Source organism: Chrysochloris asiatica, unplaced genomic scaffold (assembly GCF_000296735.1).
Source record: "Chrysochloris asiatica unplaced genomic scaffold, ChrAsi1.0 scaffold00055, whole genome shotgun sequence".
NCBI lineage: Eukaryota > Metazoa > Chordata > Mammalia > Afrosoricida > Chrysochloridae > Chrysochloris > Chrysochloris asiatica.
Genome location: NW_006408573.1, coordinates 17,862,226 through 17,889,086, shown reverse-complemented (window position 1 = coordinate 17,889,086; position 26,861 = coordinate 17,862,226). Strand labels below are relative to the sequence as shown.

Here is a 26,861-nt window from a genome sequence, read left to right as displayed (position 1 = left end):
CGGTTTAAACCACAAGGTTGGAGGTTCAAACTCACCAGCGGCTCCAGGGAAAGCCGATACAGGGTCACTATGAGTCGCAACTGATTAACAACAACTTCTATCAAGGAAGAAGTCCTGGTGTGGCGCTGTAGGGTAAACACTGGACTGCTAACCTCAAGGTGGGCAGTTGAAACCCCACCAACTGTTTCTCAGAAACCCTATTTTTCCCTATTTGTTGTTGTTAAGTACCATGGAGTCTCATAGAGATGGTTTTGGAGGCTATAAATCTGTAAATCTTTACTGGAGCAGAAAGCCTCATCTTTCCTCAGAAGAGCTGGTAGTTTCGAACTGCCGACCTTGTGGTTAGCAGTCCGATTCCTAACCACTACGCTATACAGGATCACTATTAGTCAAAAAACGATTTGATCGCACTTAACAACAACTTCTGTCAAATGTCTAAATCCCTCAAAATAACCAGTTGATAAAGCAAAGCAAAGTGTACTGTTGACTGTGGTAAAGACATTATTATCGCCAACAGTTTTTCAAGGTCTAGAGGCTCTGGACCATGCCTTTCAAACCCACCAGCCATCTTCCGAAATTCTTCCTGTACAGGGAGGGTTGATAGGAGTCGGGACGTTACAGGAAGGAGGGCAACAGTGGGCTATTGATGTAGATTTGAGGGTTTCCTTTAAGGGTGGTTTCCGTTCAGAGTTTGAGTGCTATGTGCCGTTAAGTCGGTTCCGACTCATAGAGACCCTGTACAGTGTTTCCAAGGCTGTAAATCTTTACGGGAGCAGAAAGCCTCATCTTTCTCCTGCGGAACAGCTGGTAGTTTCGAACTGCTGACCTTGTGGCTCGCAGCCCGATTCGTAACCACTACGCTACCAGGGTTTGAGTAGGATTAGACAAAGTTTACGATGTTGTTAAGTGCCGTCGAGTCGATTCCGACCCACAGCGACCCTGTATAGGGTTTCCAAGGAGCAGCTGGTTAGTGATAGTTTGAAAATGAGGAGTACTGGATGCTGCTTTCTGACATTGGGTTTTCGGGCAGGTTTCTTAAAGTGACTGAGCTTCAGTTTCCACATCTGTAAGTGGGTGACATACATTCAGTGAACTATTATATGACAAAATGCACCGTTCGGCACACGATAAGCACTGGATAAATATCATTATCTGCATTAGTCTAATTTTGAAACCTGGACTTTCACGGTCTGTCCATTTGGCTGCCTCTGTTCTCCCAACACAGCCGGAACCACATTCGACCCACGGCGGGGCAGGGTGTAACTGCGCCTCTCGACCAGCAGAGGCCGCCAGTGCTCCCTCCGCCCGGGCACCTCCCCTCCCTTTGCCTCAGGCACCTCCCTGCGCAGGGCTGCCCCGGCGGCCGCCTGACCGCCACTCGTCATCGCGGCGGCCTCTCAACCCTCCGGGAGTCCACGGGCGTCGCGAGTCGGGCAGGACGTGGCGGGCGGCGCAGACTCTACGGCACGGGGGGCGTGAGGCGCTGCGCGGGGGCGGCGGGCGGCGGACGGCCCGGCCAGGGTCCTCGCGGGTCCTTGGCGGGCCCGGGGGAGGGCCCTCTTTGTGGCTGCAGTTGGCAAGATGGCGCCGGTGGGGGTGGAGAAGAAGCTGCTGCTGGGCTCCAACGGGCCGGCAGTCGCGGCCGCCGGTGACCCGACCAGCGAGGAGGAGGAGGGCCAGAGTTTGTGGTGAGGCCGCGGGGCGACCAGGCCAGGCCGGGGAGGACACGGCCGGGTGGGGAGCCCTCCGACCAGGCTTGGGTAGGATCATCGGACAGTCTGGCGGGCCGGTCAGGTCCAGGGTCTCCAGACATCTAAGGGGCTGGTTCCAAGGCTGACCGCTGTTGTCATTGTCGCCGTAGGTCCGCGATCTTGAGTGAAGTGTCCACTCGCGCCAGGTCCAAGTTGCCGTCTGGCAAGAACATCCTGGTTTTCGGTGAGCGCCGGCGGCGGGCGTTGCCCGGGTACTGGGTGGGCGAGCCGGGCGTCCCTTTCACGCCTCAGCTACCCAGCCCTCCGCAAGTCCGGCTTTACCTGCCGCGGCCGCGAGGGCAGCCGGACGGTGCGGGGTGGAGTTGGCAACACATCCTTTCGGTCACCTGGCCCTGAACTCTCGGACCCTAAGGAGAGCGGTGGGAGGAGAGGAGAGGGTTCGCTAGGGAGAAGGAAGTGCCTCGGGGTCTCAGGACTTTCTCGGACATATTTAGGGGCTGGACAGTCAGTCCCCCGGGCCTTGCTGCGTTACTCCACCCTCGATGCTGAGTGAGTCCAGGTCGCTTAACCTTTCTGGCTTCAGTTTTCTCATGCTGTTTGAGGAAGCTTGACTGGACTCATCCACACAACAAAGCTATTTGTCAAATGGGTCCTGTGGTCAGGACACTGGGGCTGTAGGCACCTGCCTAGTGGGAGACAGGTCACTGGGAATGGGTTGGTGTGGGAGCCGCACACTACTTGGTAGGCTTGAATGAAGGCGATTTTTGTGTCTGGTGTTGTGAAGGATAAGTGCCAATGGGCATGGGCAGAGAGCGACAGTGTTTTCAGGAACACAGGTGGCAGGAGGGTATTGGATTTGCAAACTTTGCAGACTGCTAGAAGTGTCTGTCTTGGAAGAGGTACAGGTCAAATGTTCTTTAGAAACAAGGTTGGGGAGACTTTGTCTCTCGTCCTTTGGACATGTTGTCAGGAGGGATCAGTCCCTGGAGAAGGACATCTTGCTTGGTGAAGTGGAGGGTCGGCGAAGAAGAACCCCCATCCACACAATGGGATGGTTTGACACAGTGACAGCAACAGTGGACCCAAACATAACAGCAATTCCTTCATTCTCTTGTCCATACATAGACAGGAAGGCACCTAACAACAGTAGCCGAAGCTTCCTATGGAAGGTGGTGTGAATTGGGCGCCTGCTGTGAAAGGCTCAGGAGTATGTGCCAATCCCTGGAAGGCTGTGACTCTAATTTGCAGAAGAATTCCTCCTTTACTTGGCTACACAGTGGTTTCTGAGTGGTGGGCTTTGAGCCATACCCACTGCAGCAGGTAGTAGAGAACTGTTACAGGTTGTCAAGATCACTAGAGCTGACTTTTAGAAAGGTAACTTCCATAGCCGAAATGGACAGATTCTAGTCAGGCTGACAGGCGCTAGCCATGGTCTAAGGGGATGTGGAGGACCTTGAAGGAAGAAGTGGCATTGGGGATGCCTTTCTGTTTTCATTTCTGTAATGCCATTTTATTAAACCCAGGAGTACCTAGGTGTTTCTTCTTGGTTTGTAGAGTGTGTGTGTGTGTGTGTGTGTGTGTGTGTGTGTGTGTGTCTTGTTTGTTGGGCCAAGGGAGATAAGATGCTTGATAATTATAGAGATTGTACTTAAGAGTGTTGCTTAGGTCTGTAATTATTTTCATCAGTTTCCCAGCCTTAGAATGCCAGTGAAGGAGATGGACTAAATCAGAGATGACTAATAACCCCTATCCTTCATAGTGTGAGGCAGGATCAAATATTTTTCGGTTCACAGTTCCTGAACCTTTGAAATTATATTTTGAAGATTGTGTCCTTATGCTTCACAAACATTTACTTTGTGAGAAATCAGCCCCTTTTTTCCTTTCGCTTTTCCAAATGGTGTGTCTTATAAATTGTAGGAAGGGTATGTGGTTCTAACTTCTTCCTTGTTTGTGAGGTGAGGATTGCTGCAGTAGAAAGTCATGTTGGAATTTGGGGTCTTGATCAGTCCCATCCCACAAACAACTCTTAGCAAAGCTGCTTTGTGTATGAATGCAGGGGAGACCGGGACAGGAGCTTGGCATGACATCTTTAGCTGATTCTCGTCTTTTGAATGCCAAGACCGCTCATCTTTGCCCAGAATAAACAACATACCTTTGTCTTCCTGCAAAAATCATTTGTAGGTGAAGATGGTTCTGGTAAAACAACCCTTATGACTAAGTTACAAGGAGCTGAGCATGGCAAAAAAGGAAGAGGCCTAGAGTATCTCTACCTCAGCGTTCACGACGAGGACCGAGACGGTGAGTGAAGTGTGGCTTCCTGTAAGGACCTAGGTGGAACACCCAACTTCTGCAGCATGTCTAGACACCCACAGTTTTCGGTTTGGTTCTGTGAGGATTAGTAACAAGACAATATAGATGAAGTGTGTTTCTTGCAGGACCTTACTCACCATCCCATATAGAATGTTAGCAAAAATGGGGTGTGGCTCAGTTAGCTGCTGCTCTAATTAACCCCCACTTTACTGAGGATAAAGTTTCAGGTACATATAAAGGTAGTAAAACCCTGCCTCTCTGAGAGAGATACTTGGCAGCCAATTTGAACACCATTGTTACTCAGTCGGCTTCTAGTAGAGTCTGAAATTGATGTGGCTCAGAGTGTATAACAACTTACCAGCTCACAAGAACATTTTCTGCGTGTCTTTGTGACAGTTTAGAAATGCTGACTTCCTGTGTTGAGTGGAGGGGATAAGGACTTGGGAGCAATACTGTTCTTTTTAGTTTCTTACCTCTAAAATGTAGGTAATAATACTTTCTCACTATGGAGTAGATAAGATGACTAAAAGCACCTTTCTAAGGATTGGATGTTATTTGTAATGGTTTTCTTGTTAATTGTGAGTTAAAATGGAATTATGTTTTCTGGTTTCCAGGATTCAGTGATGCCAGCTTTATAATCTTGTAGTCTTTGTGTTAGATCTTTTATATGACTGTAAAGTAAATAATTATTGGGGCTCAGGTCTTTTTTATTTATAGAGGAGTTATCTATGTGGCCTGAAAACGAAATATTGTTGTCAAATTATTGCTACAGTGAAGAGACTGACCAGGGTCCTTTCCAATTCTGTGGTCTTTAAGAGTCAGTAGAGGGCATGGCAAAGGATTGCTTGTTGAAATTTAGAAATAGGACAGATCTCAATTTAATGTTAAGTTGGTCTTTGTAGAGCCCCAGGGATTTTATTCCTGCCTCCTCTCCCCTACACTTTCTTTGCCATGCTGAACATTCCCTTCAAGGATGTGAGAGGAAGACGGGGGTAAACCTAGTACTGAAGGAGTCTGGGCAGGTTCTCTGGACAAGGGCTCATTAGTCTTCCCGGAGGGCCTTGCATGCACCTGAGTCTTTTACTTCCTGTCTTTGTTGAACTGTATGATTTTGTGGCACTTGATTTTGGGACCAGGCAGAACCAGTTCAGAATCCCATTCCTGTACTTACAGTTGTGCGGCCTTGGATAACTTACCCATTCTGCATCTCCGTCTTCTTATTAGTGGACTGGAGGTACCAGTACCTGTTTTTCAGGTCAGTAGATGAGAAGTGACGTGTGCCAGGTATAGCAGAGTGCTTGAGATGTTGTGCCTCTAGTACCATTTTGTCTTGTTCCTTTTGAAAATACAAAATGGGGTGGGGATATTCTGAGTCTTCTATTTTAAGATGACATGAATATATTTCATGCCAATGTCTCATGCTAACCGTGCTCATTTGCTTTGAGTTGAAGTATGTTAACATCTATTTCAGATTCCTATAACTTTACTCCATAAGCTTCTTGGTGTCTGCATTTATGGTTGTATTTTGTTTTTTGCTTCTTCCTTTTTAGACCTCCCACTCATGGGTTCCTCTTTGATGGAAGGGTTGTCCTTCCCTGTGGTTAATTATACATGCTGCAGCCCTCATCTGTTTTTACTGTGTGGTATGACTGTGTTATAAATACACACTCCTGCAGACATTCACCCAGATAGAGAGACTAGTCTCTGGTTTATCCCTACTTTGTGGTGAGACTCTCCATGTCAAGGGGCCTCAGCCTACAGGATTGGGGGGCCTCTGTTTAACACCACATGTGGAATGTATATATTCCAAGCGCATGGGTGAGTTACGCGTGATATGTAACGAGGAGAGAGATTGGTCAAAAGGAAGCAAGGCTGGTACTGGGTAGTCACACTCACAGGCTTGAGGTACAAAGCAGTATTGTGGGGTGGTGGTATAAAATAACTTATTTACATAATGTATAAGGAGCTCTTTTAGCGTAGTGGGTACGAATCGTGCTGCTAACCTCAGTTCGAAACTACCGGCTGTTCCACGGGAAAAGATGAGGCTTTCTGCTCCCATAAAGATTCACAGCCTCGGAAACCCTGTGCAGGGTCACTCAGTGTGAGTGGGAACCGACTCCACGGTACTTAACAACAACAACATAATGTATATCTATAGAACAGTTGCATTCTTTAAACAAAATTTACAAATGACAAATATTATTTTATTGTCAAAGACTTATTCAGGTAAGATACTATATGTTACTACTTCTATTTGAAATATGTCTTATTTGAAATAGCATGGTAGTGTGGTACTGTAGGATAAGCACTGGACTGCAAGATTGGGTTGAACAGCAAGGTAGGTGGTTCAAAGTCACCAGCCACTCCTTGGAAACTGTACAGAGTTGCTATGAATTGGAAATGACTGGATAGCACTTAACAACAACATTTGTGCCTCGATCATTTACCAACAATTAAGATTTATTTATTTATTTTTAAGTTTTTATTGTGAATTGAGTGAAAGTTTATAGGGCAGATTATTCAGGCTTACATTTAATAAATCATATTTTATTTCATTGCAATAATTACAATTCCCTCCCTGTACCACAGTCTGTCAGCAGTATTTGCCTCTATTCCCTCCTTTTTTTTAAATGTATACATACAAAACAGAAAATACATTATTTGTTTAAGTGCCCAAGGGCACACTTTGCAAGTCAGCCTCCTGCCCACAGGCACACAGCTTTTCTCAGTGCCTGGGTCTGGAGTCCACAGCTGCTCTATCTATACCATCACCTCTGCCACCATCTCTGCTGTTGCCACTTTTCTGGTTAGGATCCCATGCTCCACTCATTCTCTTCCCTCTTGCTGGCCCTAGGGTCCTGTGTTCCTGAAATGGAAGATTAACTACTCCCCCTTTTTAGTTATACATCTTCTACATTGACAGTTGTGACAACCACAATTAGTCCTGATAACAGTTACAAACAATTGAATTGTAAAATCCTTTCCCCATAATCCACCAGACCCATCTGGAAATGAGGAAAACTATTCAGTGGGAATTCTACCTTACCACCACCACCCCCCATTCTGAAAGTAAGCAGACTCATGAAAGCTTGTAAGCCAGCCACTTCATGCCTTGATAACCCCCACTTTTGATTGCCAATGTCTAAGTTGCCCTTGCCTATCAACCCAGTGTACTGAGGAGGTATACTCCGTCTTTGATAGGAAGAGTCCTTCCTTTCGGTTGGAATTTTGAGCAATTAACATCTACAAGCAAAGGACCAGTTCATCAATTTGTAGCAATTTACACTTGCTCCCTCTATCAAACTTCTTTATCTTCATCTGTTTGAGTTCTGGTCAGCAAGCCATCCAAGTTAGATCAAATGGGGGCTATCTGCAAGTTCAACAATTAAGCTTTAAACCATTAATTGATCACCTGTTAAGACATTAAATGAATGTTCTGAAGGAAAGGTCAAGAAAAGATAAAAGACCTTTAACTAGACCTCTGTGATTTATAAAATCCAAATTCTCTGCAAAATCTTCCTTTTATGAATCAGACTTAACATATGTAACGGCCTTTCCACCTTGTAAGGTAAAAACACCGTCGCTTTTTGCAAGATTAATTTTAAAGATACAGTAGGATAATTTAGCTGGCTGACCTGATTCTCTAATATATGTCCAAAGATAAAATCATTTTTTATATAGAAAAGGAGCAATATTTTTGAAGGGATTCTTGAAGACAGTATTTAGACCAGAATTACTGTCTGAGGTAGTCTGAAAGGGTCACTAGATATAAATACTTTATTATAGTGTTGGAATAAAGACATGAATATAAACTTTTGTAGCATATTAATGAATTGATATCATTTACAAAGGTAACTAATGGAAGATAGGTTTTAAAGCATATGTTGTAATTTATTGGCCAAAAAGTTTATTGAGTGACATTTTTTATAGTTTTTCTTCAAGACAAAAAATGATTCTCATGAAAAGCATCGAAACTTTTTAAAGATTGTTATCATTTTGGAGAATTGTCTTCTGTAGTTTGATCATTCAGATATAATTTTAGAACCACATGCTTCTTTATAATGCTACTGTTTGCACACCAGTATATATATATATATGTATATTTATTATGGAAATTATAAAGTGTGTACAAAGTGGAGAGACTATTGTCATCAGCCCATTGGTGGCCATCACCTGGCTTCAGCAGTAACCAGTTCTTGATCAGTTCTGTTTCAACTATACCCTCACTCTTTTCCCTGTACTCTACATGGGATTATTTTGAAGTAAAATCAGGCATTATATCATTTCATCTGTAAATGAAATGGTATAATGCCTAAAATTTGTCTTTAAAAAAAAAAATAACCATACTATTATTATCACACCAAAAATATCTGTAATTCCATAATGTTATTTATATAAGTAATGTTTTATCTTGTTGTATACATGGAAAGCTCTTGTCTCTTTAGGACCCTTGGTAGTATGTGAATGTACTACTCAGAGGGCCTGACACGAGAAGAGTTTAACCACACTCTCTTGGGCACAGTTCACTGCTCACGGCTTGCTGATATATTGGGAGAATTCATTATTTAAATGATGTCACAGTTAGGACAGGGAACATTTGCCACTTTCCTTCATAGCTTTTGGTTCTTGTTGAAAATGAAAATGACTTCATTCCTTAAATCCTGTAGATGTGAACATGTCACACCTTATGGTAGTTTTTTCATGTGAAAGTCTGGACAGGTTATAGGCACCAAGACTGAGAGCTTGTCTACTGAGCACTTAGGCCCTTTTCTGGTATAGGATTTCTGCCTGCACTCTGTATGCGATTCTGTGCCTGTCACCTTGAGGTGCCTTCTGGTGGCTCTTCTCATAACAGTGCTGGTGGTCATTGTCGTGTTGGTAATGTACCTTCACCTCTTTCCCTAGATCACACGCGTTGTAATGTGTGGATTCTGGACGGAGACCTGTACCACAAAGGCCTGCTCAAGTTTGCCGTATCTGCTGAGTCCTTGCTGGAGACCCTGGTTGTTTTTGTTGCAGACATGTCTAGGCCTTGGAGTGTGATGGAATCACTACAGAAATGGGCTAGTGTTTTACGTGAGCACATTGATAAAATGAAAATTCCACCAGAAGAAATAAGGGAACTGGAACGGAAGTGTAAGTAAAACAATTTTTTAATTGGAAAATGCAATAGTCTCTTTGGAAGGTTCTGACCATCTTCCTCTTTACAGAGGAAGACTGCAAAGCTGTCTTTAACCAAGTGTATATATGTTGTCTGTATTATTTCAGAGTTTAATTTTACTGTTATCTCTGAGTTGCTCTTGTAAGTTCAGTCATCAAAAAGTGCTCAAATAGTTTTTATCTCAGATGTCACCACTGAAGGAAATGCAGGTTTCCCGCACTATCTGAAAGTAGAGCCTGCCTTAGCTTTTGTAAGCTGTAATTGCATAAAGAAAAGAAGCAACAACTGTTAATATATATGGGAAACTTTTTTGAGCATCCTCAGACCCAAATAATACAACAAAACTAAAACAACACTAACATATAGTGTTTACAGACACAGTTCAAAACTATGGTGACTTGAGGCTGAGATGCTGCGTGTGGTTCCCGGGAATGGAGCTTGGTGACAGGGTGCACACTGCCTCTTCAGTGGCTCACTGCAAAACAATGCTAGTTTTGCTTTTTTCTGTAAAAACGAAAATCCTCTTTAGATTTCTTTCAGTTAGTGAAGATAGTACTAATGTAGTTCTTTCATAAAAGCAATGGGAACTTTTAAAACATAGGAGATACCTGTAAATGAATCAGTATTCCTTATTGTCTCCATTGACACTCAGCCCTCAAAATGATCAGCTCTCTGCATCTTTACCCATTTCGGTTGCTGTTTGCTCTGTTAGCATCAGTTTGCTGTGGTCTCTACACCTTGAGGCCACTGCCCTGGCATTCTCTCTTGATTAAGGTACTGTGGATCCTCTTGGCAGGTTTAGAGGAAGGCCTGAAAAGAAAAGTCTTACGGTTCCTTCCGTAGTTCATTTTGGAATCTAGCAAATATGACTTTAGTTAGGAATAGGAGTGGTCATTTTCTTGTCATTCAGATGAAAGGCTACAATTAAGACTGAGGATGCCAGGTCCTTTTGAGAACAAAGAACTTTAAAATTAAAGGAAGTTTGGGTTTTTTTTCTGCATGTGGTCCGGAAGCTTGTTTTCCCCTTCCCTTGCTTCTGTGCAGTTACATCAATTCCTGTCCACTTGCCAGGGAAGTGGGAGGGGCGGGGGCTGGAGCTGGGGCAGCCGTGTCAGTCAGTAGTGACAGCACTCTTGGCTAGGAGAGGCTTGGCTCAGCCTGGCAAATTTCCACAGGATGACATCATCCCCTTTAGCGAATTAATAAGGCTTCTGGGCATGGCAAACAGGATCTTCATACTTAGCGGCAAAAGGGTTCAGAAATTCCTATGTACTTTTCAAATCATAGTTCCTGCTGTGTGTCTTCCTACCCCACACTTCATGTTGCCTCTGCCCTATATGAGCAAAAACAGGGACAGGACAGTTCATCTTATTCTTTGGTTTGTTGTGTGCATGTGTTTCCTGGCTCACCCATGTGTGTTGCAGTCAGTGTGATGTAGCTCAGCTCTTCTGTCTCTGACCACTGCCTGTTTTAGAAAATGCCTCTTTCTCCCCTGAAATACAGACCCTAAAGACAACTCCTCAGAGCTAGTTTTCTTTCATTCACCACACACATTGCATGTCATCTAGCCAGCTGGGTTAGTGCACTGAAGACTACAGTTCTCGGAACCTATTTTCTTAGAGTGTAAAAAAAAGGTGGAGCTAAGTGTTTTTTTGTTTTAAATGATTTATTGTGAATTATGTGATAGTTTACATGGGAGAACATTAGTTTTACATTCCTTCTATCATATATTGTCTCGCTAAGTGTATTTTTCAAATTGTGGTAACATATTACATAAAATCTGCTATTTAGGCCATTGTTAAGTGTATAGGTCATTGGCATGGATTACAGTCATATGTTGTACAGCCATCAACACTGAGGACATTCTTTTGAACTCTGCAGATAGGGTACGTGCCTACAATGTAGCAGGCACAAATTGTAGGTATTGGGGATATAGTGGGGAATGCCTGCCCCTGGAGAGTTTATTTTATAGTTTTAGTCATTGATATCTGTGCCCCAAAGATTCGATTCAGCTGGATGTGACAGGAAACCCCATAATCGCAGTGGCTTAAACAAGACTGAAGTTTCTGTCTCATATAGGTGAGCCCTAGAGGTAGGTCTGTAGCGTAGGGTTACGAGTCAGGCTGCCAACCTCAAGGTCAGCAGTTTGAAACTGTCGGCTGTTCCGCGAGAGAAAGATGAGGTTTCTGCTCCCATAAAGATGTACAGCCTTGGAAACCCTATATAGGGTCGCTATGAGTCGGAACCGACTCTATGACACATAACAACAACAGAGGTAGGTCGTTGAGGTCTTCAAAGCAACTCAAGGAAGACAGTTCAAGGACCTGGGTTCCTTTTTGCTGATGCTTTGTCACGTTTAGGTGTGACTCTTCCTGACCACTAGAGCTCTCAGGTTCACATCCAGGTTCCAGGCAGCAGGATGGAGGAAACGGAAAGAAGGGCTGAATGGTTGTGTGCCTGATGTCTTTTAAGGAGCCTGGGAAAAGTAGTCTTTGCTCTGTGTGGTCATGTGTTCTGCTAGACATCAGGGCTCAGTTATACGGAGGAAAGGAAGAGGACACTAGAGGGCAAGTAGCATTTGTTGGGACCAGTGTTGTGATTCTGGATAGTCTTCCAATGGTCTCTGTTTCCACTTCTCCTCTTTTGAGCTATTTGGAATAGTAATCATGCCTTTATGCTGTACCTTGTTAGCATTGGTTTTAAGTTACAGTTTAATAAAGTAGTTGGCCATGTTCTTGCTCAGGACTCCTGCTTGTAGATGAATTAACTCTGGGTATTGTAATAAGTGAGTGAAGGGCTGTCAGCCTTCAGAGAGCCCTGATCAGAGTGGCTTCCAGTCTCCTGATTTTGGAGAGCTGCTCCATGGGCAGCTATGCTCTTTCAGGATCAGATTCCTCAGTAGACCTGAGTCTGGGGCAGCGTTTGACAGCAGGATCCATTGCAGTCAGGGCATCAACTGAGCGGTGCCCCCCCCCCCCCACACACACACCCCTAAAGCCACGCTTAAGCGTAGGTTAGTAGTCTGGTCTGTCTGGAGCTTCCCTTCCTTCCGTAGAGGTAGGAGATGAGGTACCGTCTCTCTGTAGTCTCCAGAGCAATCAGTGTGGTGGGAGAGGAGGGAAAGGCAGCAGTCAGTAGGTTGAGCATCTGTATCTCCTTCCGACTTGCTCTTCCTGCTGATGGGCCCTGCTGTGGAATACCTGTTATTCCCCCCTTGGGAGAAATTGTTAAGGAGCCCTGATAGTGTAATGGAATATGAGCTGGGCTGCTAAGGGCAAGGCCAGGGGTTCTGTAGGAGAAAGATGAGACTCCTGACAAGATTCCCAACCTTGGGAACCCTGTCCAGGGTCGCTGTGAGCGGGCACTGACTTGACAGCACAGCACACCACCAGCAGGGAGAAGTGTTAAGATGGTATGAATGTGTCCTAAGGCAAAAGCACATTTACTGTCCTAGTCATGGTCCTCATCGGTTTTGGACCCTCCCTTGTCATTCATTTTTATGCTTCAAACAGTTTCTCTTTCTTCTAACTTGTTTCCTAAAATACAGAGTTATTTTAAAAAATGTGTGCCTTTCCTACTGTCGTTGACCATTCCTTTGGAGTGTGAAGAGTTAGGGGGCCAGGCTTCCAGCTATTTTCACATCACGGCACAAAGTAAAGAGCATCTGTGCAGCACACTAGATGATGGGGGCTCTGGGAACAAACCACAGGTGGTCACTTGGCCCACCTGTCACCAGGCCTAGGCTCTGCTCACTCACTCTCTGAGAAGCTCTGTTGGAATGCTTCACGTGATCTTGGGCAGTGAGAGAGCTTATCCAGACAGTTAAGCCATTGTATTTCTCATAGATTGAAGATTTGTTAAAAATGCTTTAAAGGAAAAATGGGAGGCTCTTTCATTCCTCAGGATTCTTCACCAGCCGAGCTAAGTTCCTCAGAAAACTTTTCTCTTTGTTCAAATGGAGGAAAGATCATGGCAGTGGAGGGTTTCTTTTGGCAATGCAAATTACATGAGCTTGATTAGAGAGGTGTTGTAGAAATGAATTATTGTCTGTAATTTAGTCACTGGATTTTCAGTTTGTCCAGTAAAGACACTGAGCTCCCAGATAATTCTAGAAGCTCATATAATGATAATCTAAAATCTTTTAAATGAAAATTCATTTATTTAAAATGTTTGAAACCAGTATTGTAGGTGAAGAGGTGTATGTGTGTCTTTCTCTAGGTCCCCTTGAATTCACTTATTTTCTTAATTTGTGATCATCTTGCTGGTGAAATCTCTTTGGTCCTTCAGTCCTGATGGAGCTAGACGGCAGAGTTGCTCTTTGCTCCTCTGGCTCAGAGTCACTTTAATCATGTCCCTGTTCTTTGGCCATGAAGTACCCAAGTAAAAGTGCAGGTCTGTAGGTTTTATGGTCCCGTGGCTTAACAGTTCAATTATTTAGATGCTAACCAAAAAGTCAGCAGTTCAAACCCACCAGGTGATCCTTGGGAGAAAGATGTGGCAATCTGCTTCCTTGAAGATTTACAGCCTTGGTAGAAACCTATTGGGCAGTTCTACTTTGCTCTCCAGGGTCGCTGTGAGTCAGAATAGACTCCATGGCCACCAAGGCCCTCCTGTGGGCCAGGAAATGAAATGGGTGGCATACCACTGCCTTTTCTTGGCTTAAACAGGCTCAGGCCCAGGTGTACTGTACACATGACTCAGGGTCCATGAGATGAGGATGATGAGGAATGCATATGGTGCTGGAGTTGGATGTCTACACCCTTATTCCTTACAGTTTAGAAAGAGATTGTTTTACAGCATGTTTCTAATGAGGACTCAGAGGAGTTTCAGAAATTATAACTATTTCTAATGTCCAGTTATGTTGGTGTGACACAGTTCAGTTATTCTGATATTTTGAAAATCTTACATATAAAAAGTGACATTTTTCATTTGGAGCTATGAATGAAGCCTTAGAATTTCTTAAAGGTGTTTTAAGAGTTGGATGCGAGTGAAGATGTCCAGGGAATTGTCTCTGCTGTTCTGAAACTTTATAAGCCAGACTAAATTAGGTACAGTTGGCTCTTGGCAATACCAGTTTCAAATCCCCAATGGTGCAGTAGGAAGGGATTGGAAAGATTGTCATAACACTTATGTTTTGTGCGTGTTACTGCTACTTCACTTTCTCAAGCTATCATCTCCATTTTTAATGGTATGTCTCTTTATTATAGGCACATGCACACGTGCTTTATCTGTTTCTTTTTCCCTCTATAGTTGTGAAAGATTTCCAAGACTACGTTGAGCCTGAAGAAGGTTGTCAAGGTTCTCCACAGAGAAGAGGGCCTCTGACCTCAGGCCTGGATGAAGAAAATGTTGCCTTGCCTCTCGGTGACAATATGCTAACCCATAATCTGGGGATCCCAGTGTTGGTGGTGTGTACAAAGGTGCGGGCCTGGGGGTCGTAAGCATGGCAGTGTTTGACCCGTCAACAGGCACATTGTGAGAGAACATGTTAGAAGCTTTGATTATCTTTCTTAAGGGAGAGTTAAGTTGCTTTGGAATTCTTTTCAAGTTACTTGGAAAAGAACAGGATAGAAAATACTTCCATTTAGTGTCTCTGCTGAAGCCATGACTTACTCAGTTTGTTTCTGACCTGGCCACTCTCTCTCTGTGAAGCACTGTTGACGTTATCAAGTGACAAACTCAGAAATATGATGCTCTTTTCATAAGGCTGTGTTAACCAAACTCATGGTGAAAATCAGGATGTGGGAGAGCAGAATACTTTTGGGGCTTTGTGTCCTAAAGGTACAAATAAACGGCAGATATTCTGTTGGACCTAATAGGAGTTTTAGAAAGAACATTAATAATAACCTTAGGAAAAGAAGGAAGAGAACTCTTAAATTTGAGTTTCTTCTACCCTGTAGATCGCTGAGGTGGGAACAGAAATTAGTTCTGTTAAAGAGAAACAAAGTTGCATATCTTGCATGCAGAAAGAAAGGAGCTTTTAAAACACTTTGAAGGTCCAAAGCACTTTATTCCCAGGCAGGGCCAACCTGTTGCCTGGCTCTGGGGTGTGCTGTGTCGGTCTTTGTCTGAGTTTGGAGCCTTGTGCAGGGGTGCAGTGCACTGCTTCAGGATTGTACCTTGTTTGACCTGCACTAGCTCCAGCTTACAGATAGGGAAGCTATGGCCCAGGACGAAAATGAGAAATCTCCAGTTGCTCTCATTTTGTTTACTTTTAAGTACTGTTTGGACCATGGCTCAGGCTTTCTCTGTTGCTGTTGTTGGTGTTAAGTGCCTTTGAGTCAGTTCTGACTCACAGTGACCCTGTATGGGGTTTCCAAGGAGCGACTGGTGAGTTTGAGCTGCCAGCCCTATGGCTCAAATCAACCTTGCTGTCCAGTGCTTTATCCCACTATTCTGAAGCGCAGACCCTGTGTTCCCCACCCTCAGCAGACCAAGAGGCAGGAAGCTGACTCGTTTGTCTTCCCTGTCTTCCCTGCAGTGTGATGCGGTGAGTGTCCTGGAGAAGGAGCACGATTACCGGGACGAGCACTTTGACTTCATCCAGTCCCACCTGCGGAGATTCTGTCTCCAGTGTATCCTTGAGGCGCTGTGGCACGGTCCAGGATGGGCTCTCCCGGGGCAAAACCTTCCGACTGTTTTGTATTTGTATTAGTATTAGATTGTAATTTGAAACTTGTACGCTTTTGCCTATCTTGTTCAGTGCCATTGAGTCAGTTCTGACTCATAGCAACCCTGTGTCAGGTTTCTGAGGAGTGGCAGGTGAGTTTGAACTGCCGGCCTTGCAGTCATGTGCTTATCCTGCAGTAACACACCAGTGGTTAATTGTTGTTGTTAAGTGCTGTTGCATCAGTTCCGACTCATAGTTTCGAACTGCCGACCTTAAGGTTAGCAGCCTGAATCGTAACCACTACACTAATTGTTGTTGTTGTTGTTAAGTGCCGTCGAGTCAGTTCTGACCCATAGCGACCCTGTACAGAGTTTCCGAGGCTGTAAATCTTTACGGGAGCAGAAAGCCTCATCTTTCTCCCATGGAGCAGCTGGTAGTTTCGAACTGCTAACCCTAAGGTTCGCAGCCTGATTCATAACCACTACGCTACCAGAGCTACGCTAATTATCAGTGCTTAATTATCCAGCTGGAGAGCCGTTAAAGGTGCCACAGGTGTTTCCCACGTATTTAGGTTTGGTGCTTACTGTGAAATGAGGTATCAGTAGGCCTTGCGTCTTATTTCTGTAAAAACACAGGAGCGCTTGTATCATAGTCCCAATACCCTGGGATTGGGTTGGGGGTCAAGTTCCTGTTTCTACCTTATGGCCCTTTAGCTTGTGCAGCCCAGCTGAATACCAGCTGAGGGTGCTGATAAATAGGCAGCCATCCCACATAAAAGTTGTATTTACTATGAACTGGGGAGGAATCTGTGTATTAATATGTTGAGGATGGTTCCTGGGCTTGGCTGCAGAGCCATAATAGCTTGTTGTGAAGTAGTGTCGAGTTGGTTATGACTCATAGTGACCCTGAGTAGGGCTTCCGGAAGAAAAGCTGGTAAGCTTGAACCTTGTGGTTCAAACCACCTTGCAGTCCAGGGCATTAACCCACAGTGCCACACCAAATGACCTGCAGGGCCTCTAGCATCAACCTGCTTCATGTTTTTGACTTGGCTCACCTTTAAAATGTTTAAAATATCAGCACTTTGTGCTAATCTTGTATTGATTCCAAAAGTGGTCCACCTGTGAGTAGTGCTTTGAGGCTTGTGCTTGTATGTTTGATTTTGTCTCCTCCTACATGAATTCATGCTCCTTAAACAGATGAATTAGATGGAGCTGCCTTGATTTACACCTCAGTGAAGGAAGAGAAGAACCTTGACCTGTTGTATAAGTACATTGTTCATAAAACATACGGTTTCCACTTTACCACGCCTGCCTTAGTCGTGGAAAAGGATGCAGTTTTTATGTGAGTTCTTTGGAGGTGATGCTTTCAGCCTTTTCCATTTATAGTCTGTCTGCTTTTTATAATTTACCCTTTCAGGTGAGGTACTGTCTGTGCCTTTGGAAGCCAGCCAGTCTGCTGCTGCTCTGGGGCAAAGTGCTTAGACTAGACTTGATAGTCCACCTTTCCCAAATGATATTGTATTCTGCCTCAGGACTGAGGGGAGTACATTTGGTTGCACGTACTGCCTGCTTTCATTGATTAAGAGCAAGTTGTCAAAGCTCAAGCCAGCTATTTTTGTCACTTATTGTCAACTCTAGTGGAACACTGGCTGGAGAGGGCGTTGAAGTCAGGGAATTGTACTTCAGTGATCCTGAATGGTGGGCTTATTACTAACAGCTCCTCCCTGCCCTTTAACTGTCATGCAGATTTGCCCTCACTGTGAAATGATTGAACTCAGCCTTGTTTGCAACACATTCTTCCTCACAATGCCTCTCACTGCCACACATGCAGCTTTTACTGCATTGAAAAGATTTTCAAACCTTTTCTTGCTCTAAACCAAACCCAAACCCATTGCCTTCGAGTTGATTCCGACTCTTAGCTCTTTAGGGTTTCTGAGGTTCATTTTTCTCCCACAGAGTGCCTGATAGGTTTGAACTGCTGACCTTGTGATTAGTAGTCCAGTAGTGCTAAATGAGAAACATATGCACCTATTTCTTATGACCTACAAATTCTAAATGGTCTTGTTTGTGTCCCAGGGGCTGCCTGGATCTTTATTGAAACATCTGGCTTCTCTGCCCATTGGCAAGGATGACTATAGGCACCCTTGCTGGCTTCAGCTATGCTAAATGCTTCCTCTGTTGCCTGCAGTTCACACTCTGGGAGCCACTGGGATGGGCCTCATTGTCCTGGGCAGAGACTTGGGTACTTTTTTGTCTGCATGAGTTGTTTTTTTTAAGTTTTTATTGTGAATTGAGTGATAGTTTACATGGGAGAACATCGGTTTTATACCTTCGTTTCCTTGTAATGATTACAATCTCCTCCATGCATCATCATTCAACAGTACTTGCTTCTATTCACTGTATTTTGTTGTCGGGGGGGCGGGCGGGCAGGGCTTGTACACATAAATACTCAGGAATACATAATAATTTAAACCACCAAAGGGCACATTCTGCAAGCCTGCCTCCTGGCCTCTCGCACTCAGTCTTTCTCTTTCCATGAGTCTAGAGTGCTCAGCTACTCTTTCTCCCCATGTCCTCATCTCTGCTCCATCTCTGGTGTCGCTGCTTTTCTGGATAGGGTCCTGCATTCTGCTCATGTTCTTCTCCCTTGATGGTCTTAGGATCCTCTGTTTCTGGACTGTAAGATTAACTACTTCCCGTTTCTATTACAAAACTTCTACCTTTACAGTTGTGACCGTGACAATTAGTCATGATAACAGTTATTCACTGTTGAATGGTAAGAATCTTATCCCCATCTCTTTTCACCAGACCCATCTAGACAAGATGAAAACTATTCAGTGGGGCCTCTACTTTCCCCAGTTAAACTAAACTCCCTATGGAAAACATGTAAGCCAGTCACTTCATGCCTTTATCGCCTGCTCATTTTAGGTAGCCAATGTCTAAGTTGCTTGTCCCTATCTACCCTGTATACAGAGGGGATAGGATTGATTTTGGATGTGTTGGATGTGAAGACTCCTTTCCTCTCAGTTGTTATTTTGAGTTATTAAATCCGTAAGTATAGGTCAAGTTCATCAAATTGTAGCAATTTATATTTGTTTCTTTTATCAAAATGAGGGGGCAAAAGTATAGGTCAAGTTCATCAAATTGTGGCAATTTACACTTGTTTCCTTTATCAAAAATTGTTTTTTAATCTTCCCCTAGTCGAGTTCTGATTATTAGGCCATTGAGGCTAGGTCAAATGGATACCATCTGTAAGTTTGGGCTTACTTTTGTGTTTCCCCTCATTTCATATCAGCTGGATGTCCGTGGGCTTAGGAGTCCCCAGGTCTTACCACCCTTCAGACCAACCAGCCCTTCCTCTTCTCTCTTTATCTCCAGCTCAACGGGAGTCCATGTAACATAGTTGAACTCAGCCCATTTCTTCATTGCTGCCTTTCTCCTCTTTCACTCAGTAGACCAACGTGGTCGCCAGTAAGCTTCCATGCTTGCTCATGTGTTCCCGTTGAGTTTTGGTCTCAGAGGAGGTTTGTCCTGAGGGGCTTGATTGCTTGCCTTGATGGATCCCCAGTGAACAACTTGCTTGTTCTATGTTTTTTTAAGTGTGTATTGTGAACTGAGTGATAGTTTACATGGGGGAACATTTTACACCATGGTTTCATTGCAATGATTACAATCTCTGCGTGCATCATCATTCAACAGTATTTGCTTCCATTCCCTCTTGTTTTTTTTTTTTTTTTGGGGGGGGGGGCGGTGTACACAGAAACGCTCAGGATTATATAATAATTTAAACAACCAAAGGGCACATTCTGCAAGCCTGCCTCCTGGTCACCAGCACTCAGTCCTTCTCTCAGTGAGTCCAAGTTCTCAGCTGCTCCCTCTCTCCTTGTCCCCATCTCTGGTATTGCTGCTTCTCTGGACAGGGTCCTGCATTCTACTTGTGCTCTTCTTCCTTGATGGTCGTAGGTCTACATGTGTTTTTGTGCTTCTCTGTGCTACGCTCACTGGATGGTAAAGCATTGCTAGATGCACCCATATATGATAAAACTGGAGGCTCTGAGAGGCCTGAGTTATTAGATAAGTATTTCGGTGTCTTTGGTACTTAGCTATTTTCTAAACTTATAAAAGTTACATTTGTTCATTCCACAAACACTGAACACCTCATGGGTGTGCCCAGACTGCCAGGGATACAGAAATGCAGTCAGTGTGGTCCCTGCTAACGGCATTGTGGAGGACATACACATATAAGTGGAGGACAGCTGTGGAGGGGAAGGACAGTCATGGGTTAGTGGAGGTGGTGCGAGGGGGTGCAGAAGGCAGAGGGGGTGATGCTGGAAGGATGAGTGGGGTTTGCCAGCAGACCAGAAGGAGCGGTGGGATGACAGTATGAGAAGCTGAAGGAGGTATGAAGGCCTACATCTCTCAGAGATGAACGAGCTGCTTTTTGAACATTCAGAGTGAGCCTCATGCAGGTGCTTGCAGGCAGCCAAACCTCGAGGCTGTGACTGGTTTTAGAGAACCCCTGTGCAGAGTCAGCAGGCATCAAAGACAAGCTCAGTACGGAATGTCCCAGAATCATGTGGTCCTGAGGAACAGGAGAGCAGGGAGGCCTGGTGGGCTTGGGGCTGATCTAAAGTGAAAAGAACCTTGCCGTTTCTGAAGGCTGTGGCAACGCATTAGCACAGCCTTTCTCTGTGCACCTTTGACCTTGCTGCTAGTTACCTTTCGGTCTGCTGCTAGAGTCAGCAAGACCATTGGGTGGGTGAGGCACCCTGACTAAACCATCTCCTGGTTGAAGAGCTGGGGAGCAGGAACTGGGTGGGGAGTGAGAGGCCTGTGGGAATCGTCAGTTGCTATCTTAGAGTATCCTGAGCTCAAAAGTGTGTCATATAGGATTGTTATCAGTGCTGCCTTTAGGAGAATCTGGTAAGCACCACAGACTGCGACTTACCATAACCTAGGTGTCATCCTGCCCTACCTGTCAGTCTGGGTGGCAAACACATTGGAGTTTGAGGACTCCTTATACTTGGCGTAACCCTCTGATTTGAGGGGATGGTAGATGCCGGCCCTGGTGTCTCCTTGACTCTAGGGCACATCTTGCCACGCCAGCAAAATAGATGGCGCACTGCATGAGGGAAGTGGCCAGAAAGAAGAGTTCTCAGGGAGAGAAGCAGGCCACGGGGATACCTCCCTGCCAGAGCTCTGTCCTCTGTGCTGCTGTCTGCATTCTCCTCTGTGTTGGAACAGGGCTCCATTGTGTCCTGGCACTCTGCATGGTGTTGTGGGAGAACTCTGAACACTCCCATGGCCTGTGGATAAGATCTCATACTCAGAGCTCAGGATGGGGCAAGATCCATGACATTAAGCGATGGGTTATATCTGCATTGGGAAGAGGTCTCACCCAGGGGTCCTCTAACCTGGTGCTCTGTGTAAGTCATAAAGCACACCCAGGAAAAGCAAGTCAGTCCCTTTCTTTTCATCTTTAGACCTGCAGGCTGGGACAATGAAAAGAAAATAGCTATTTTACATGAAAATTTCTCAACGGTGAAGCCAGAAGATGCATTTGAAGACTTCATTGTGAAACCTCCTGTGAGAAAGGTACCCACATCAGTCATTTTAAAGTGTGTGGTTGGTTTTTCTGGGAGAACAAACCGACTCCCAGGGAACCGTCTAGGACAGAGTAGGAGTTGCCCCATAGGTTGCCTCATCTTTCTCCCACAGAGTGACTTGGGGGGTACAATCCAATGATGTTTGGGTTAGCAGCCCAGTGTCTAACCACTGTACCACCAAGGCTTTTGCTTTCATGGGAAAATCAATCTGTAAACAAACATTGTGTCTCTTAAGAATATGTATATAGCAGCTCAAGGCCTTTTTGAAATTTGAGATTTGGTGTCCCTGTAAAGAGCTCCAGTGAAGACCTGCCCCTGTGGAGTTGGGGTGAGGTCTCCCCTCCAGGCCTGTTGCGTTTGCATGGCTAAGGCTGTAGTGCCTGGCTCCAACAGTCTCCTGTCCACCCAGACTTGGGAGATGGTATTTAGTGCTTATCTGGCACTAAATTGAAATTCGTCAGTTTGACCCCATACCAAGGCTTACACACCCAAGTCCAAGAGTCTTCTTTCAGCATGAATTTTGACTGTAGTGGAGAATTTTCTTGGATTGTGATCACAAATGAGTTGTGTTGCTTCACAGCTGGTCCACGACAAAGAGTTGGCAGCGGAGGATGAACAGGTGTTCCTAATGAAGCAACAGGTAAGATGAGCTTTGAGGCCAGACCAGAGGCCACCTGGTACAGGAGAGCCCGTTCCCTGGGTTGGGGGTGGAAGACCTTGTAGTATTGAAGGGGCCGGAGACAGCTGTCTGCTTTCTCTGCATTTCCAGGATTGGTTGGGGTTGAACCATCTGCCTTAGGAGCTTCTTCCCCAGCCTTGCAGGTGCTCTAGCAGCAGCTTACTTGCTTTTTTCTGTATCATCTCCATCTGGAAGTGTCAGATTTCTAGGAGTTTTAGGTTGTTGACAATTGACCAAGTGAATGAAGCTCACTTCATTATTCACATAGCCGCACACAGCACTATGCATGCAGGCAGGTGAGCTGCTAGGCCTATTCTGCAGGTGAGGAGAGCGACTTTTCCAGGCTGATAGAACACAGTCTCAGTCTCACCTTTCTCATTTGCCAGAGCATCACTAGACACTGCTTGGGTCGGCTTGCTGGTGTAGGCAGGGTAGCAGCGGGTGCTGATGGAATTTTTGTCAACTGTGCCTCCTTTCTATGCCCTGCTTGCTTTCTTGGCTTTTCAAATGGTTATGTGTAACTTTTCAGCATATACTGAACTGCTCAATTATGTTTGCATTTAGATTGTAAAACATGTAGTTGGGTTCTTGTTAATGGTGCCCTCTAGTGGAATGCGTAGATGTGAGTTTTTGTCCAGGCCTTCAAGTGCACTCTGCAGGCCTTGGTTAATGGCCATTGTGTCCCTCTCTTTGCAGTCACTCCTTGCCAAGCAGCCAGCCACACCCACGAGAGCCTCCGTGAGTATTGTACACAAAACAGTATGTTGGTTATTTTCAAACCTTATACCATGATTTATGAGCACTTATACCCATCTGGTCTCCCTAAAAACTCAGGAGTAGGCACACAGTAGGACCTTAAGTGTCTGAGGAAATCATGCAGCTCTGGGAGTGAGAATAAGCAGGCCTTGTTATCTTGATAGTGTTTCTCTCAGGGAAAATTGAGGTCTAGAAAGGGGCTGAAGCTGGGTGCTAACTCCCTGTCCTGCACTCTTCTCCCTGGACTGTGACAAAGAATGTGCATAAGTAGGTGTTTGGTTTTGGATCTGTGCTTCCCCTTATTTTATGAAATTACTGTATTTAAGTGAGAGTTCACAAAGCAAATTTGGTTCCCTTTAACAGTTCTCATATAAATTGCTCTATGCCAGCCGCCATTGGTTACAGTTTTCCCATTGTGTTAGCAGTACCATTATTTCCATTCCGCTGATTTTGTTTCCATTGATCTAGCTCCTGTTTCTCTCCTTGCCTTTTCATCTTAGCTTATGGTAAATGTGGATCATTTGGTCTTATTGTTTAAGGGAACACATTACTCACAGATTAGTGATACCATTATTTATATAAGCTAAGTCTATTATTTGGCTAAAATGTGACCAAATAAAAGGCAAAAATAGCTTCAGTTCCAAGTTCATCTTAGGTGATAGTCTCAGGGGCTCTTCTAGTATCTCTCTGTCTAGTAAATCTGGCCTTCTTTAGAAATTTGAGTGTATTCTGTCTACATTTTTCTCTCATTCTATCTGGGACCTTCTACTGTGTGCCTGGTATTTTTTCTGTTATTATGCACTTGTGTGAGTGACCTGGGCTGGTTTTGGTCTTAGGAATCACCTGCAAGAGGACCTTCTGGCTCTCCAAGAACTCAAGGCCGAGGAGGGCCAGCCAGTGTGCCCAGCGCCTCCCCAGGCACGTCAGTTAAGAAGCCAGACCCAAACATCAAAAGTATGTATCGTATCTTGCCTTGGTCATTTCCTTGTTGGCCTGTGCTTGCGGGGTGTTGGTGATGGGGTATGAGCGGGATACCCAGGCTGCTGGGCCATTTTCTTCCCCACAAATGTCTGCTTTCCACATCCTGTCTCCCGGGAGATGGGGAGGTTCGTGGTTGGCTGTTCCTTTGTTGGACTTGGGGGTTGGGAAAGGTAGGGGGCTTCACACCTGGTTTTGTGAAAGAGCTCAGTGAGGCTGTTCAGGTCTTTCAGAAAGGACCACAGAATGGAAAGTCACTCTAAAGTGTGTAATTTGGATCCTTAGTTTGTGTTTTGTGTTTATTTCATTACTATTTATGAATTGAAGGTTTTATTCCCCAATAGCTTTCAGTCTATATCCTAGTAGCTTCGTGGTACCTGAAGATACTGGTTGCTACAAAACCATCAAGTCTAAATTTTACTTAATTCTTACATGTCAGATGGGCACCATCTATTCAGGATGACAGCTTTTCATAGCAACTTTGACATGGTAAGGGTTATACAACTTTGAAAACCACTGCCTGAATAGGAGATGATGTGAAGGTCATCTATTACGTTTCTAACAGGTAGAGAATGGAAACACATTTCCACTTAATAATCATGCTTAGCCTCCACAGTGCCAGTGTGTAAGGAATTATAGCCAGTGAATATGCTCAGCCTCCTAGGATGGTGATGGCCATAAATGGATGGTTCCAAGATGAAGATCGGTTTCTTTGATTCATCAAGGCATCTGATTTGTGTGACGCTTTTTTCCTCAATGTTTCCTTAGATAATGCGGCAAGCGAAGGGGTGTTGGCCAGTTTCTTCAACAGTCTTTTGAGTAAGAAAACAGGCTCTCCTGGAAGTCCTGGTGCCAGTGGGGTACAGAGCACAGGCAAGAAGTCAGGTACAGGTGGGCCCATGGAGACCTGTGCTGGCGGGATGGGGTGGTCTTCCTTCATCTGAACCGCAACCCCTTGGTGTTCTGAACAGCCAGGCCGAAAGTGGCACTCTTCTCTTCACTGAGCATGCTCTGAGCTCTGCAGCAGGGTTACCTTGACATGAGAGTCGTTGCCTCAGTGCATTTAAAGTGGAATTAGTGTAGTTGGGTTTTCAGGACTGTTGAGTAGGTCAGGTTATACCTGAACTCCACACAAACCCTGCTCTAGAAGGCCTTTCCACTGGAGCGCATTGACAGTTTACTCTATTTCATTTTCTGTGGTGGTTTACAAGTGTCTCTGGTGACTTCACTGTCTGCCTTGCCACACGCTGGAGCCCGTGCATCCTTATTGCCACACTGGAGGGCCGTCTTCCACAGATCTGTGTTGGCTGGTGGAGCAAGGAAGTCTCTAAAGCAAAAGAACCAAGCTCCTTGGGAAGTGATTACATTTGCCCAGGGAGCTCAAGGACATTCCAAAGGGACTTTGCTATCAGTTTTCTACTAACTGTAAAGTATTGAGAAACTCTGGATAAGCTCTGGTATGCGAATCACAAAAGTTGGTGGTTTGAGCCCACCAGCTGCTCCATAGGAGAAAGATGTAGTGTCCTGCTCCTGCAAAGATTTACTGCCTTGGAAACCCTATGCAGCGTTGCTATGAGTCAGGAACGACTTGACAGCACTTAACAACAACATAAAGTATGTTAATACAGCCAGTTTCCCCAATTGGTGTTTCCAGAGCCAAACCTGACTGTTCCATTTATAGGTCAGTTGGGGCCTCCAGCGGTTCCTGGGTCTGGTGGCCCAGTCTGTGCATGTGGGCTTGTTTGTATTCCCTGACAGGGATCATTTTCAGGCCCAGTTAGTGTTTGACAGCAAAAAAGGAACACCAGCTTTGTGCAGAAATGACCTGTCTTCCATTCCTATGCAAACAGGGTTTCCAGCTTCCTATCACAGTCTGGCTTGTCGGGTTGTAGTTAGAAACAAAGTACCTGTTCTGTCAGGGGAACTAAGGTTGATTACTGCCTGCTCCAAACTCAGATTCCATCTCTAGGTAGTAAGGGTGCAGTGGGGCCCTTTCATTGCCAGAAAGGCATCCCCTGCCAGGGGCAGTCCCGTTGTTGAGGGATCACAGACTTGTGACCTTTGGAGTTACGAAAGACTCAGCAAGAAAGAGCTTTCCTTCTCCTCCTCCTGAGGCTAAAGTGACAACTTGATTATGAAATCGGCATCATTCCAAATGGCCTTTTATTTGTTTAAATTCTTTCTTGCTACCCATCACTGCTTTTTTTCTTTTCTTTTTTTTTTTTCAAGGACAAAAAACTGTGTTGACAAATGTTCAGGAAGAGCTGGATAGAATGACTCGCAAACCTGACTCCATGGTAACAAACTCTTCAACGGAAAATGAAGCCTGATCCTCCTTAAAAAGTGCATATGTCAAATGACCAAATAACTATGTCTGTTGATCTGCTAAGACCAGGATTTTTCTGATATGGCACATGCTATCAGTTTTTTGGGGCAGGGGAGATAACGTAAAAAAAAAAAAATCTTCATTGGTTTGTCCGAGTGAAATGCCCATTTAGGAAGGATATGTGTCAGACCCTTTGTTGAGGATAACCCTTGGACTCTTGGGCATGTGGCTCTCGTGGAGGCGAGTGCAGCTGGACTTCTTGTGGAGGGAAAGGTAGATCAAGAGAAAGAGGCCCCAGTTTCTGTCAGGGTGAAGCAAATGAGACCAGGAAGTCATTGATCAGATGGCAGTAAGTCTGACCTGAGTCTGCTTATTAGCAAATTCACTTGTTCTTGGGAAGAAGAAGTGGCAAAACGTCCAAGAAAGAAAAAGACTGAAGGAGGGATGAGACAAGTGATGGTGAATGTCGAGAGAGATGGAGGAAGGAAGCAGTTAGTAAATACTGTGTGTTCAGTAGAAGTCAAAAAGTCATTGTTTAAGATTTAAATTTAGAAGCATTTCCAAACTAAACACTAAACAAAATGGGAATTAGATTTGTTCAGAATGCATCTTTAGGTTATGAGAGATGTGTAAGGTATGGGGATGCCCATGTCAGGTGGAGCTGACACAGGGACAGGGAAGATGGCAGGTTGCCTGGGACCCATGTGCTTGATCCAAGCCATGG

The 26,861-nt window shown here is 44.8% G+C and overlaps 1 protein-coding gene across 2 annotated transcripts; it reads left to right on the top strand.

The window, feature by feature from the left end:
- Positions 1–1,577: 1,577 nt before the first annotated feature.
- DYNC1LI2 (dynein, cytoplasmic 1, light intermediate chain 2) lies at positions 1,578–26,370 on the top strand. Of its 2 annotated transcripts, XM_006863587.1 has the most exons (13): positions 1,578–1,688; positions 1,862–1,935; positions 3,894–4,010; positions 8,928–9,158; positions 14,434–14,603; positions 15,665–15,758; positions 16,999–17,134; positions 21,276–21,387; positions 21,979–22,038; positions 22,774–22,815; positions 23,670–23,787; positions 24,580–24,696; positions 26,041–26,255. In XM_006863587.1, exons 1-13 carry the CDS (start codon positions 1,582–1,584, stop codon positions 26,139–26,141), a joined length of 1,479 nt encoding a protein of 492 aa, XP_006863649.1. In that variant the 5' UTR covers positions 1,578–1,581; the 3' UTR covers positions 26,142–26,255. The 2 variants fall into 2 exon arrangements, with proteins under 2 accessions (XP_006863649.1, XP_006863650.1); XM_006863588.1 differs by lacking the exon at positions 8,928–9,158 and having other exon boundaries at positions 26,041–26,370.
- Positions 26,371–26,861: the final 491 nt, after the last annotated feature.

What these genes read in the sequence shown, in the direction of transcription:
- DYNC1LI2 (XM_006863587.1), top strand. Translation starts at nt 1,582, where the DNA reads ATGGCGCCGGTGGGGGTGGAGAAGAAGCTGCTGCTGGGCTCCAACGGG. An exon ending in CCACACCCACGAGAGCCTCC is followed by an intron (nt 22,816 to 23,669) that starts GTGAGTATTGTA and finishes TTTTGGTCTTAG; the next exon opens with GAATCACCTGCAAGAGGACC. An exon ending in GAGCACAGGCAAGAAGTCAG is followed by an intron (nt 24,697 to 26,040) that starts GTACAGGTGGGC and finishes TTTTTTTTCAAG; the next exon opens with GACAAAAAACTGTGTTGACA.